Here is a 14,211-nt window from a genome sequence, read left to right as displayed (position 1 = left end):
AAAAATCTCAAGTAAACTTTTTTCACGTTGTCATTATGGGGTGTTGTGTGTAGAATTCTGAGGAAAAAAATGAATTTAATCCATTTTGGAATAAGGCTGTAACATAACAAAATGTGGAAAAAGTGATGTGCTGGGAATACTTTCCAGATGCACTGTATGTAATATTCAATCATTTTCCTCAATAAATAAGTGACCAAGTATAATATTTTTGTCTCATTTGTTTAACTGGTTTCTCTTTATCTACTTTTAGGACTTGAGTGAAAATCTGATGATGTTTTAGGTCATATTTATGCAGAAATATAGAAAATTCTAAAGGGCTCACAAACTTTCAAGCACAACTGTAAATCATGTGGTGTGCTGTAGGTGTTATAATGGAGCAGCACACAAAATGGCAAAATGGTGAAAGGCTTCAAGAAACACCAGTGGTGTAGGGGGCTGTAATTATTGTTTAATGCTAGTGTGGTAGTCTTCTAGTCTTCCATGGCTGTAGTTGTTTATTCCAACCAATTTTCCATTCAGTGTGTCATTCTTCCTTTTAATTGATCTCATTGTTTTCTTTTTAACTTACCAACTTCTGTAGTGTTTGCTCACTTAATTGTGTCCAAATGCTGATGAGTAGCAATAAGATAACTTTGTAACTTTGAATGCAAAAGAAGAGCAACAACTTCACTGCCATGTTCATCTGTCTGCTCATTAGAAGTTTGTTACCAATGCAGACAAGTGGATGTCTCTTAGAGTAAGAGAATAAAAAGGACAATTCACTAAACAATGCAATAAATTAAAGTAACATGAATCAATCATGAGCGGCACGGTGGAACAGTGGGTAGCGCTACTGCCTCGCAGTTAGGAGTTAGTTAGTGCTTTGCCTCGCAGTTAGTGCTTCCCGGGTCCTCACTGCGTGGAGTTTGCATAGATAGATAGATAGATAAATAGATAGATAGATAGATATGAAAGGCACTATATGATAGATAGATAGATAGATATGAAAGGCACTATATGATAGATAGATAGATAGATAGATAGATAGATAGATAGATAGATAGATAGATAGATAGATAGATAGATATGAAAGGCACTATATGATAGATAGATAGATAGATAGATATGAAAGGCACTATATGATAGATAGATAGATAGATAGAAAGATAGATACTTTATTAATCCCAATGGGAAATTCACATTCTTCAGCAGCAGCATACTGATACAATAAATAATATTAAATTAAAGAATGATAATAATGCAGGTGAAAAACAGACAATAACTTTGTATAATGTTAAATGTTAACGTTTACCCCCCCGGGTGGAATTGAAGAGTCGCATAGTGTGATGGAGGAACGATCTCCTCAGTCTGTCAGTGGAGCAGGACGGTGACAGCAGTCTGTCGCTGAAGCTGCTCCTCTGTCTGGAGATGATCCTGTTCAGTGGATGCAGTGGATTCTCCATGATTGACAGGAGTTTGCTCAGCGCCCGTCGCTCTGCCACAGATGTCAGACTGTCCAGCTCCATGCCTACAATAGAGCCTGCCATCCTCACCAGTTTGTCCAGACATGAGGCGTCTTTCCTCTTAATGCTGCCTCCCCAGCACACCACTGCGTAGAAGAGGGCGCTCGCCACAACTGTCTGATAGAACATCTGCAGCATCTTATTGCAGATGTTGAAGGACACCAGTCTTCTAAGGAAGTATAGTCGGCTCTGTCCTTTCTTACACAGAGCATCAGTATTGGCAGTCCAGTCTAATTTATCATCCAGCTGCACTCCCAGGTATTTATAGGTCTGCACCCTCTGCACACAGTCACCTCTGATGATCACGGGGTCCATGAGGGGTCTGGGCCTCCTAAAATCCACCACCAGCTCCTTGGTTTTGCTGGTGTTCAGGTGTAGGTGGTTTGAGTCGCACCATTTAACAAAGTCCTTGATTAGGTCCCTATACTCCTCCTCCTGCCCATTCCTGATGCAGCCCACGATAGCAGTGTCATCAGCAAACTTTTGCATGTGGCAGGACTCCGAGTTGTATTGGAAGTCCGATGTATATAGGCTGAACAGGACTGGAGAAAGTACAGTCCCTTGTAGCGCTCCTGTGTTGCTGACCACAATGTCAGATGTGCAGCTCCCAAGATGCACATACTGAGGTCTATCTTTAAGATAGTCCACGATCCATGCCACTAGGTATGAATCTAATCCCATCTCTGTCAGCTTGTCCCTAAGGAGCAGAGGTTGAGGCATGTTCTCCCCGTGTCTGTGTGGGTTTCCTCCTGGTGCTCCGGTTTCCTCCCACAGTCCAAAGACATGCAGGTCAGGTGCATTGGCGATCCTAAATTGTCCCTAGTGTGTGCTTGTTGTGTGTATGTGCCCTGCGGTAGGCTGGCGCCTTGCCTGCGGTTTGTTTCCTGCCTTGTGCCCTGTGTTGGCAGGGATTGGCTCCAGCAGACCCCCGTGACCCTGTGTTAGGATATAGTGGGTTGGATAATGGATGGATGGATAATAAATAATAATAATACATTTTATTTATATAGTGCCTTTCCCATGCTCAAGGCACTTGATGAATCATTCATTTTGAAATTTGATGGAATACAAATATTCAGCCAATGAGGGATCTCCAAGAACTAATATCTTCTGTATCTATTTGCTGTTCAGCACAGTGTTGGGTTGGTTTGTGGAGGGTTGTGGAGAGCATTCAGAAAGACACTGGGTGGCAGTTGATCACCAAATACTGCAGGTCAGGTGAGCAGTTACGTTGAATGCCTTTAACGTGCTTTTACCTGATCACTTACATATTCTGCCTTTGTCTTTTTGTGTTTTCCTAAATGTACCCCAGTTTTCGTTCCATCTTATAAAAACCATTCTTGTCTGGTTGACTGGCGACTTTACATTGCGCCTGTGCGATTGAGTGTTTGTGAGCGGCTTCTCTGATGGACAAGTAGAGCTCTGGTTTTTACCTCACACCCAGTACTGTTTGGATAGATAGATAGATAGATAGATAGATAGATAGATAGATAGATAGATAGATAGATAGATAGATAGATAGATAGATACTTTATTAATCCCAATTGGATAGGCTTCTGTCCCCTGCAACCCTGAGTTGGATCAAGCACGTTTGGGAATGTCATTTTAAATTGTTTCTAATCGGTTTCTGCTAATATCAAGAGTAAAATGAAAAAAAAAAGTATTTTGAGTACAAAAATTGGCCCCTTATTAATGTTGGGATTTCTGCGAATGAGTGTGCACCACACTGGACTGGCATACAATCCAAAGTGTGTTCTGAGCATTTGCCAAATTGCTTTTAGGTATATTCTAGCCACCTGCCAGCTTCTGTTGGAAGAAATTGGTTTGGAATATGGATGAACTTCTGATATTTTTAAGATGGAAGTGTGTAAAAAATAATTCAATCACTGCCAAATACTGACAGCAAAATTTTGCTAATGTTGTTTTGTTTTTTCTTTTTTTTTTTTTAATTTGATTTCAGTCCTGGTTCCTCTGACAAGATCTTCACAAGCAAATATTACAAAAATTTGAATATGAACGCCATAAGAATTGCCCTCCAGCCTCTCACGAAGGAAGAAGAAAGAAATACTGAGGGGAGAAGAACAGAGAAAATTGACAACTCTAAATATGGAGGTTGCAGAGGAAGAGGAAATGGATTTCCTTTAAAACAGATAAATTATACTATATGGGGAAATGTCAATCAGCATTGGGAATTTGGGCAATTAGAAGGGATGGGCAATGCAAGCTTGGGGTGGGGGGGGGGGAATGGTGGGGATGTGGCGGTCAATCAGTCCCTTGATGAAATTGCACACATACACAAACACAAACACCCATACTGTAAGTAGCACCACCTCAGGGTGGACTGGCTTCACTGTAGGAAACACAGTATTTATAAGTGACACCAGTATGCAGAGGTTTATTATTGGCCTTGTTACCATGAAATTCATCATGACCAACCTTTGGAGCAGAATGAATGGAGTTCTTTATGAGGGAGGAGATGAGTCCGATTTTCATGATCCGTTCCTTGCAATGGAGTCAATATTAGATTTCACTGCTAAATGTGGTATTGTTAAATGTAGAGGAGACAAGACTCGAATATGATCATATAGTGTGTTTGGTTCCACCTGCCTATGTAAATATTAATTGTTTTTTCATCGATAAACCCTGACCCACAGAAGTGCGTTCTGTTTTTTATTTCAAGTAGAAATGAATCATTTCCCCCTGAAGTCTAACTCTTGAAAGAAATGATCATGACCTCGCCGGTCTTAGCTGAAACCTGCAAAGAAAGGCATAAAATATTTGCTGACCACCATACAGAGCTGAATGGCATTTAATGCCAAAGGAATTTGATGCCCTAGCAAGTGAGACGAGTGTCTTTTCTGTACATTACAGTAAAGCTCAATACATTTTAAATGTAAAACTAATAGAATTAAAGTCCATTACTGCAATTCACGACAAAAGTCAGCATCTAGATAAAATTGTAACAGCAACAGTAGAAAAAAATATTAGGTTTGTCCACATTTATCAAACATCACTGTTTTAAGCAAAAAGAAGGCTTCTTATAAGCCCTGTGCTAAATTTAAAATGTAATATTGGCCACTGTATCAATAGCAGCCCAAACCTTGTGGAGGCCTACACCTAAACCAGTCATTTTATCATTTTAATAATGATCCAGCTAGCATTATCTTCCCAACGTACACATCTGTCATAAGCACCAGTCAAAGCCGAACATTTTAACCTTAAAGTTTGCTACTTGTATTACTGATGGTCTAGCAACAACTCCTTGATCATAGGATCTTTCAGCCATGTCCGCAGTAGTCCAAAAAAAGTCCTACATCTGCCCCCTAATCATGAGAAGTGTTAACAATCTGAGTAATGGCTCGTCACTAAATCATCTTTAGCTCTTTAGTTATTGTAAATTCCTAACACCAGCAGGAATGTTTCTATTTTATCGTTTCTCATGACAGTAGTAGTGCAAGTAACAGAACATCAGCCTCCTGAACCGTAATATCTGTCTGGAGCGTCAACCTCCTTACTTTGTTGTTTGCCAGGCATGTGAACAGTGGATTAACTCTAACCAGATCAATAACTCTTACATCTCGAACCCAAACAGAAGTGCCAGCCGCCTAACTAAGATTATTTAGTTAATCGAATGATGATTCATCTCTAGCCCGGCTTTGTTGTCCTTCATAATATCTAGTCATTAATAGCCCCACATACATCTTACGTGCCAGCTGTGTCACAATTAGTTGACTGTTTAGTTCTTCAAAAAGCTGCCATTGATTTTAGTAAATGATACGCACTTTTGGTTGTTTTTTTGGATTAATCAATGTTGTAAGTTTAGTTGCTAGAGCTTGAACTTATTCACATGCCTAGTGAATTTGTCAGCTTAGCATTTAGAGCAGGGGTCTCAGGCTGCGGTCCTGGAGCGCTACTGTGGCTGCAAGTTTTCAGTCAAACTCTTTTCTTAATTAGTGACCCATTTCTGCTGCTAATGAACTATTACCCATTATTGTATTTGACTTTTTTAAATACTCTGACCTCTGAATTAATTTTTTTTTTTCCTTAAACAACACCTAAATAGAAATTTGACGTGAAGTGAGCCAACAGATGACTAGCTAAGTTGGGGCCTCAAACTCCAACCAACTTCACTCCATTTAGTTTCAACTCCTGTTGCTAATTAAACTCGTCATTTAATTCCGTGGCTCTCATTCTCCCACGGCAGACATTTCTAAAACTGTTTTAAGAGTACTGTCAGTGTTTTGGTGACCTGGGGGGTATTTTTCGTACGTGGATTACTTAAGTCTGGACCGCGTGGACCTCCACCTGTTTTTTGCTTGTCTGCCTCCTTATTAGCTTTAAAATTAATGTTCTTTACATAATATATGATTCTTTATGTCAACAATTCTTTAAATTGTTATATACCAATATTTACCAGTTTGAAGTATATTCTTGTACTTCACTTTAACCTGTTCCCATGTTCTCCTTGTGCTCACGTTTGATCTGGAATTATGACATATTAAATAATAATTAATCTGACACATAGGAAATGAAACGCTGCATTCAGTAAGTACAATGCACACTACTTAGCGTTTAATTTGTCGGCCACTTTTTGCCAGCCGTCTTTTCTGGTCTGGGCTGCTTTTGCAGTGTTACCCCTTATGTATATTAAATCTTGAAATTCTTTGCGCCCATTCTTTCGTCATTTTGTTGCAGCCTATCAAAGACTTGCTGATCATGTTTTCTAGACTCAATATATATGGGCTTTTTACTCAGTGCGGGCGCACGCATTCATCTCGTATGATTAGATCCATCTCGACTAATCTACTACACCGCTGCGTTTGAAAAACCGACTTATCTGGATGAGTGTCACCGGCATTAACTTATCCAAGATGAGGCACCTGATCTCGGATGGTTTAAGCGACGTACGAAAAATACCCCCCTGAGCTGATCAACATTACTGAGACCGTCACCTTTGTTTATTTTCAGATATTGTATGATGGACGCAGGTTGTTGTTTATGTGTCGGCTCATTTTGTGTCTCATTATTGTTTGGCTGCTAATTAAGGAGAAATGAAATAATTACGGGGCCTATGTTTTAAGTAGTGCATCAGTTAAAATTAAGGTAAAAAGTTAATTAGCAGAAAACTCTGCTCACTAATTAAGAAAAGGGTTAAAATGAAAACCTGCAGCCCGTGTTGGAGACCCCTGATTTAGAGGATTTTGCAAAGATTTTCTGTTATTAGTTGCCTCTCTTATGCGGGTGTCTCTCCTGTATGTATTTCTAGCCCATTTTGTTTCTTTTGGTATAATGGGTGAGTAATTGTAGTCAGTATATAGTAAGAGTTGTACTTTATTCAGTAAACATTTTTCTTTCCTTCCTTTAAGGACTCAGAATGCTCCTTGCAAAACTGTGAATTGAACACAGCAGTATTTATGGAGTCTGGTAGAGGTTTCTTGAATGTTTGGCCACATAATTATCAAGGCTTTGGCACAGCTGCTTAGAACACTGGGCACAGATCCTCCAGAACACGTCAAGCTGCTGTTGTTTTTAACAATTTCATATTCCATGATTTAGTAGGAAATTCTGTTGATCTCAAGACCACAGTTTCACATCGACTAATATGAGTCCCCTGCATTCTATGTTACCTGAAGTGGAAAATTATGGTATAGAAATGAAATCTCCTGGAATTATGAGAAATGGAACAAAGGATGCAGGTGCAGCTTCAGATGTGGGAATAGGACAATATTATTTTGGCCACCAAATTCTCAGTATGCATATCTATCTTTATTTTTGGTAGTAATGAAATTTCTGATAAATAATTCTATTAAAATAGTCCCACATATAAATAAGTGCAGGTGTTGTGCTTCACTAGTTCGTTTCTCAAATCTGTTCTAGTTCTACACAAAGAACGACTCCACAAGTAAAGATCCCTCTTTCCACGTCTTACTCCACGGGTTTAGTGATCTGCGGCCATTCACCTTCAGGTGGACAATGTGGGGGGGAGTGTTTTCCACTGTGATACCAGGCTATTTAGGACTTGCTTGTCACATTCTCATCCGTTACTCTTACAGGCCATTCAGCAATCTCTCACACACAAAAGTCGAACAAATAAAAAAGCAAAACCCATTTAAAATATTAAAGCTGGACTTGTACATCAGAGTTGCAGAACTCCAAAATGGGAACAAATAAGTAACAAGAGGCCGCTGTGATTGTAAAATGGTGACAGTTTTCATACAGGGTATTATTATTGTCTTTGGGGGTTTTATTGTTGTTTTTTTAACATTATTTTTAGATAATTCTGACCTCATAAAAAAAAAAAAAAGACTGGTCATGTCCTGACTGCCCATGAGATTGTCTGTACAAGGACTGACCGTAGTGAACACAGGAAGTGCCTTTGATAACCGCAGTCCAGTCGGTCCGAGGGCATTGATACAGGAGTACCACCTGGAGCAAGAGGGCTGTGTTGTGGGCATTTCCATATCCACCGCCTGGCATGCTGTGCAGTTACTTCATTTATCAATTACATCATTGTGATGATTTTATTTGTTGATAATATGTGAGCTTCTGAGCGGGAAGTAAAGGACCACAAGAGATAATTCTTGTAATTAGCACATCACAATCCACTGGCATTGAAAGGAAAGAGTACTGTAGCTTGAGCTGTGACACTTCTTCAAGTGTCTTATTTTTCTTATAAAAGTCAGCTGGCTGAGACGCTGAGATTCTGCACAGGGCCCTCATTGGTAATTCACTCGTAACCTCCATTGCCATCAGTAAGCAGGCAGCACTGTGCAGATTCTGAGTTTTTTTCCTTTACAAGAACTTGTATATTGTTTGTTTATCTTCATGCGCAGTTTCCTACGCAAAATCTTCATTTCTGTTTGCTTTTCTTCCATCTCCTTGTGCAGGGTTTGCAGTTTCTTTAACAAGAAATCTCATAATGTATATTCTTCTGTTACGAGTAACCTAGATGTCGTCGATCCTCATTGCATCAGCAGGCTAGACGCCGTACATTTTGGTGATTACAAGAATGTGATCTTTGTTGTTCTCTAAGGAATCAGCTGGCTTCACTGCACAGATATTGCAGTTTTCTGTACAAAATCCTACTGTCTGTCCGGTTTGCTTTTGTCAGTCAGTTTTCTGTGCACAGTTTTTGTCTTATAGTACGTGCAGCCACTCTACAAGAATATGGTCAATGGACGGTGACTTCACTCTGCCAGAATACAAAGACACGTAGACACAAAGGTTTTGAAAGATCCCATCCGGGATGATAGTAGTGGCTGTCCAAATTCATTTACCGAAGATTTCAAGTGGACTTTATCTTGATTGCTGCACAAACAATGCCAGGAACAGGATCAGGATTTGCTCTCCTAAAGGGCCCATCCTACCCACAAAGCAATGCTCTGTAACCCAGTCTAGTTTCTTTGCTGATAATCCGAAAAAACCCTAAATTGTAACACAGGCAGGCGCTCTGAAAACTAACCCGGTTTCCACAATAAATCACGTAGTACTTAAACATCAGACAGACCGACAGGTAGCTTCAACACACAAAAGGGGTTACAATCAGAAGAAAATCGTTGTAACAGCAGTCTGTGTTTTTCGATGGAAAGTATTATTAATGGAAATCTATGTTGCTTGAGCCAAGTGCAATGCATTGGATAGTTAAGTATCTTTGTATGTTAGAGATTGTTAAGTAAAAAAAAAAGGAAAAGAAAAAAAAAATCTATTTTTGTTTTTAAAGTCCACATGCCCTGGGACTCTAAATAAGAGGGATGAAAAGAGATCCCAGCCTTTGTAAGTTTTGGGAAAGTTTTTTTTTTAATGTTTATTTCTAATGATTTGTTTTTACGTGAGAGGGCTGAAGGAAAAATTTTACGAAAAGAAATAAAATTAAAAATTGGTGCTTTTTATGATATAAAGTACATTCAGCTCTATTATACATAAATAAACAAATAATTGTTATCATAAAGCACATTTTATGAAAAAAGCATTATTCTACTTCCTGTCTTATTTTGTATTTAAGGTGGGCGTTACATTATATTCCAAACTGTGGCAAAACGGCAGCTTTCAAACTTTACCTTGCTTTGGATTATGGGACACAGTCCAGTCAGTCTGACCCTCGAGATAACAAATATGCAACGTGACCCCTGCTGTAACTGCATGGCAGCTTTTCATTTTTGCACTTCTTTACCAAATTGCTGTGGCAATTTTTTTAGATTTCTTTTCGAGACAGCCAAGCTTTTGCTTTCTTTTCCAGTTTTCTGCGAGTGCCTCATTTCCACGTCGATGCCGTGACCCAGCAGTTTTGGAACCTCATGTTCTTGTGGCTGCACCCTGCCCGGGATTGGTTCCTGCCTTGTGCCCTGTGTTGGCTGGGATTGGCTCCAGCAGACCCCCGTGACCCTGTGTTCGGATTCAGCGGGTTGGAAACTGGATGGATGGATGTTCTTGTGGGCTCCGTAAAGCACCTCATCAAAGCGTTCTGTACACTAGAGGGTAACTGATAGGCTCATCAGACCACTTGAAGTACCTTGTGAAAATAAAAAAATGGGTGCTAGCAAAAAGAAGAAGGGCCTCCAGAAGCAGGTTAGCATATGTTATATAAAATGAGCATTAGTTAGTTCATTTCCTAAACAAAATAAGACTTAAGAATCATTTTGACATGGTGTCTTTAATCAACAGTATCATTTCCCATCTTTTCGATAATGCCCTTAATTTATTGCCGCTTTATACAAAGGCTGATGTATTCTTTATTTGATGATAATGCAAGTAATCTTATTATTTGTTATGTTCAGAATGATAACATCTTTATGACGCTTACAAAAGTTAAAAATGGAGTCCTGGGTAATACTGGGAAGCAGTGTCCCCCTAGTGGTTAAAGCGTTGAACTATAAAGCAGATAAGTTGCCACCCACTGTAGGCGTCACAAGTGCCAACAGTGTACAGTTTCTTACGCACGTAAGACGCGCCTTTGCAGGGTGTTCACCGTACTGGAGTGCTGTATACAGTTCCACAAATTAATCTGTACCTATCACTGTGATATCCAAAACAAGTGGTCTGCACAAATGAAATGCCTTCAGCTGGTGTTGACAATGGAAAGACAATTCACAGAATCACAGGGAGTATTGCACAGCCTGACTTACTGAAGGACTCCTAAGCAAGTCACTTGTAGAAATAAGGAGACAGTTGTTCCCATGCAACATGTCAGACACCTCACAAAAGCTCTGGCCCCAGTTGCAGGTACGTGGCCTGCGATTTGGAGTTGAATCCGTGTTCATTTGATGCACCCTAGTTTCACTTCCAGCTTCTGAACGATCTCATTGCCCCATCTTGTCTCGGACTTGTTTTTCTCCAGACAAACCCGTGATGACTTGCTGACGCAATTTCTACTCGGTCTTTGGTCAGAATTGTGCTCTAGGGCAGCCACATTAAAGTAACTGTTGTCCTTGCTGTGGTAGTTGGCTGTTGTAGAGTCTGGCAAAGAGAAGAGCTGCATGCTTTTTTAATATAGTAAAATTAAATTAGGGCCGATTAAAGACGGAACACTTGACACCTAATTTCTCTCTTGAAACAACATAAGATGCGCTGTATAAAGTAATTTGGAGTTGTGTCGTTTGCCTGCTGTTACACTCTCCTGCAGTATTAGAACACTAAAGACGACGAGGTCCTTCTGTCGAGAGGATGCGGTTTGCAGGGGAGAGCCGTAAAGTAAGAAGAAAAAATAGTTGACCCAAATTTCAAAACACATTCTGTAAAAAGCCTTTAAGCGAAGAGTACTTTGAGTTGCGTTAGATGATGCTGAGCCTTTTAGAGAGGAAGTCAGTGATCCCAAGTTTTCCTGCATCTTCACCAGGGCCGGATTTATATGAAAAGAGGCCCTAGGCTATTCCACTTACGAGGCCCTTTCACCTTCCATTTTCAAGTTTGTAAATTACATGAGAGATAATAAAATTTTGCTAACAATTTGAATGTAGGCCCCTCTTGATCTTGAGGCCCTAGGCTGAAGCCTAGTCAGCCTATAGGAAAATCCAGCCCTGATCTTCACATATCTGTCGTAAACCCAGGCAATGTGGTGCAGGTTGTTAAAAAGCACTCGTGAAACATATGACAGATCAACAAACATCTGCGGGGCACCGTGCTACAACAGTCTGGGAAGGAAGAGGGCTCACATGGGACCACTGATGTCCATTGTCACAGGATTTAGAATGACTTTAGACCTTAGGGTCGTAACAGCTTGGGGTGTCCACTGCAGAGCGACACTGAGGTCAGGGTTAGCCGCTGGTCTAATGAGCGATACTCTAACCTGATCTGCACACGCTTCTGAAGATGTGCACTCACACGCAGGAGAATCTGAACCTCCTCCGCTAACCGTCACCTCCATCACCTCGTACAGAAATGTAAGGCCCCCCAGTCCTATATGTGGAGGTCAGCCTGGCTGTGTTTTCCCACAGAAGCAAGATAAAGTTGCCAAGTGCCTTTTGCGTGCCGGTTCAATCGTATATCCACAATGCCCAGTTGAAGAAACTTTACTTCTAGCCTTTTGAACAGTATATATAGTACTAAAGGAAATTGGTGTGATTTATTTCTTCTCCTTGTTTAAAAAAAAAAAAAAGAAAAAAAGAAAACTTTGTATTTCTCTCTCTCTTGCGCGCTCCGCTCTCTCTCTCTCTCTCTTCTTCGTTCTTCTTCTTCCTCCTCTCTAGACACTGGAGTAGCTTAGCGTCTTTGTTTCACTTGTCCCTTTTGGGTTTTACTTCTCAATGTTCCGCAGAATGCAGTTATCATGTATGTTATATTGTCTGTATGCTTCACAATGTTATATCATACCGATTTCTTCAGCTTTTCCATTGAACAGCTAATGTAAGTGAACAAGTTACACCCATGGGCCCAGGGGGGGCAATTTGCATGTTTTCAGGTTAAAAAAAAAAATATAGTTAAAAAGACAAAGGCGGCTTCCCTGGGATGGGATGCAACAACTACCTGGAATGGGAGATCCTCGTCTGCAGGCGGTACTCATCATAAAAATAAAATAAATAATAATTACAAAAATGGTGAAATGTCCGCACCAGTCATCCCCCCCAAAGTTGAGGGGATTTGCAGCAAAGATATACATAATTGGACTTGCGGCTGATAAGAAGATGGTACAGAAAAAATGTACTCAAGTAGTGCCCACCAGAGCACTGTAACGTCACCCTATGAATGAAGGCCACAGTGTAAAGTGTAGGAATGCCAGGCAGCTTAGGCCTCCCCTCATCCACAGTGGTCTTCACGCTTAAATGTGGACACTTTAAACTGGAGAATAATAACAAGAAACAGTTCCGATGACACGCTTTTACTGTCCAGTCAGGGCTTCCACCTGACATTATGGAGGTCCCTTTCTTCTGACCTTATTGTTACTGAGGACCGTCTGCGTCGAGCTTGTCCACCAGATCTCGGTTAACTTTGCATTCCACCTCAGCTGCTCCTTTGTCTCTGGAAACAGTCCCCTGTGTTCATGATGAAATGCATGTGTTAATTACAGTTTCTTTTCCATAATAATAAAAACAGTTTTATAGAGCAGCACCTTTAACTGATTGAATAAAAGGATGTTCTTGACTGTAACCCCGAGTTTTCTGTAGTTATTTGTCTGTCTAATCTGTCAAAACACCACAAGAAATCACAATAAGACACGAGATGCCTGCCATTGAGGAAGCTGTGCCAGTGATGGTCGCTCAGACGTACTTCCTGGATAAAGTGCTGACTGAAATATCAGACGAAAGAGCGTTTGTCGTACAGCAAGGATGTAACTGATCGTGTGTGTGTGTGTGTGTGTGTGTGTGTGTTCTCTAAGGCAGTTCAGACATTGGAGAAGCGTTGGTGATTGTCAGGTGCTTTAACCCTTCGAGATAATTTGTACTTTGCTGCCTTTTTTTTTTTTTTTTGTTCTTTATTTCGCCTTATACGATTTCTCGTATTGGAAATTTGTTAGCTTTCGCATACCCCTTGGGGTCAGAGCGCAGGGTCAGCCATTGTACAGCGCCCCTGGAGCAATTACAGGTTAAGGGTCTTGCTCAAGGGCCCAGCAGAGTAGGATCTCTTTTGGCAGTGACGGGGATTCGAACCGGCAACCTTCTGGATACCAGCGCAGATCCTTAGCCTCAGAGCCACCACTCCACCCCACTCCTTTAGCTGACACCATAAGCCGAGGCCGATGTCATACGATTTCCTGATTCAGTTGGTAATAAAATCAAAGCGGCCCGCTACTTTCATGACCCACATGACTGAGCAAAAAAGTCAAACACAGATTTTTCGGTGTTCCTGTTTTTTCAAGCCATGTTTTGAAACATACAGTATGTCAGATAAAAAGCCAGAAAACCCAAAAGAAACTCCGTGCCAGGGGATCAGGAGTTGCTCAGCCTACAATCCAGGAAATTCCATCTTCATGAAGGAAAAATCGGAATCTAAACCACAGATGTCAAGGTCAGAACCAGGAAAGCTTCTGTTTACAACACTGAGCCGGTGAGCTGAGCACACGTCGTTGTCACCAGCACAGAAAATCAAAAACAGGCTTATGGGACACGGCAGCTGCACGAGGAATGGCGGAACGCAGTGACAAGATGAAGAGGATGTGGAGGTCAGACAAATGGACAGGAAGACAGAAGAAAGTACATCAGTGGCTCTTGGCCCAGTGAGGAGGAATGAGGCAGACAAGTCACAGCCTTGGACGAGTAGCCACACCAGAACACAAGGC

The 14,211-nt window shown here is 40.8% G+C and overlaps 1 protein-coding gene across 9 annotated transcripts in view; it reads left to right on the top strand.

Annotated features, from left to right (window-relative positions):
• LOC114667985 (nuclear factor 1 X-type-like) overlaps window positions 1-13,082 on the top strand; it is a 283,643-nt gene extending 270,561 nt beyond the window's left edge. For all 9 annotated transcript variants that reach the window (XM_028823550.2, XM_051920400.1, XM_028823551.2 and 6 more), the window contains one exon: window positions 3,463-13,082. In XM_028823550.2, the coding sequence (XP_028679383.1) occupies window positions 3,463-3,477 (15 nt within the window). In that variant the 3' untranslated portion in view covers window positions 3,478-13,082. The remainder of the gene's footprint in view (window positions 1-3,462) is intronic.
• Window positions 13,083-14,211: the final 1,129 nt, after the last annotated feature.

The sequence above is a fragment of the Erpetoichthys calabaricus genome, chromosome 17, assembly GCF_900747795.2.
Source record: "Erpetoichthys calabaricus chromosome 17, fErpCal1.3, whole genome shotgun sequence".
In the NCBI taxonomy this organism is placed as follows: domain Eukaryota; kingdom Metazoa; phylum Chordata; class Cladistia; order Polypteriformes; family Polypteridae; genus Erpetoichthys; species Erpetoichthys calabaricus.
The sequence above is the reverse complement of the archived record's forward strand: the minus strand, read 5'-3'. Positions and strand labels throughout refer to the sequence as shown.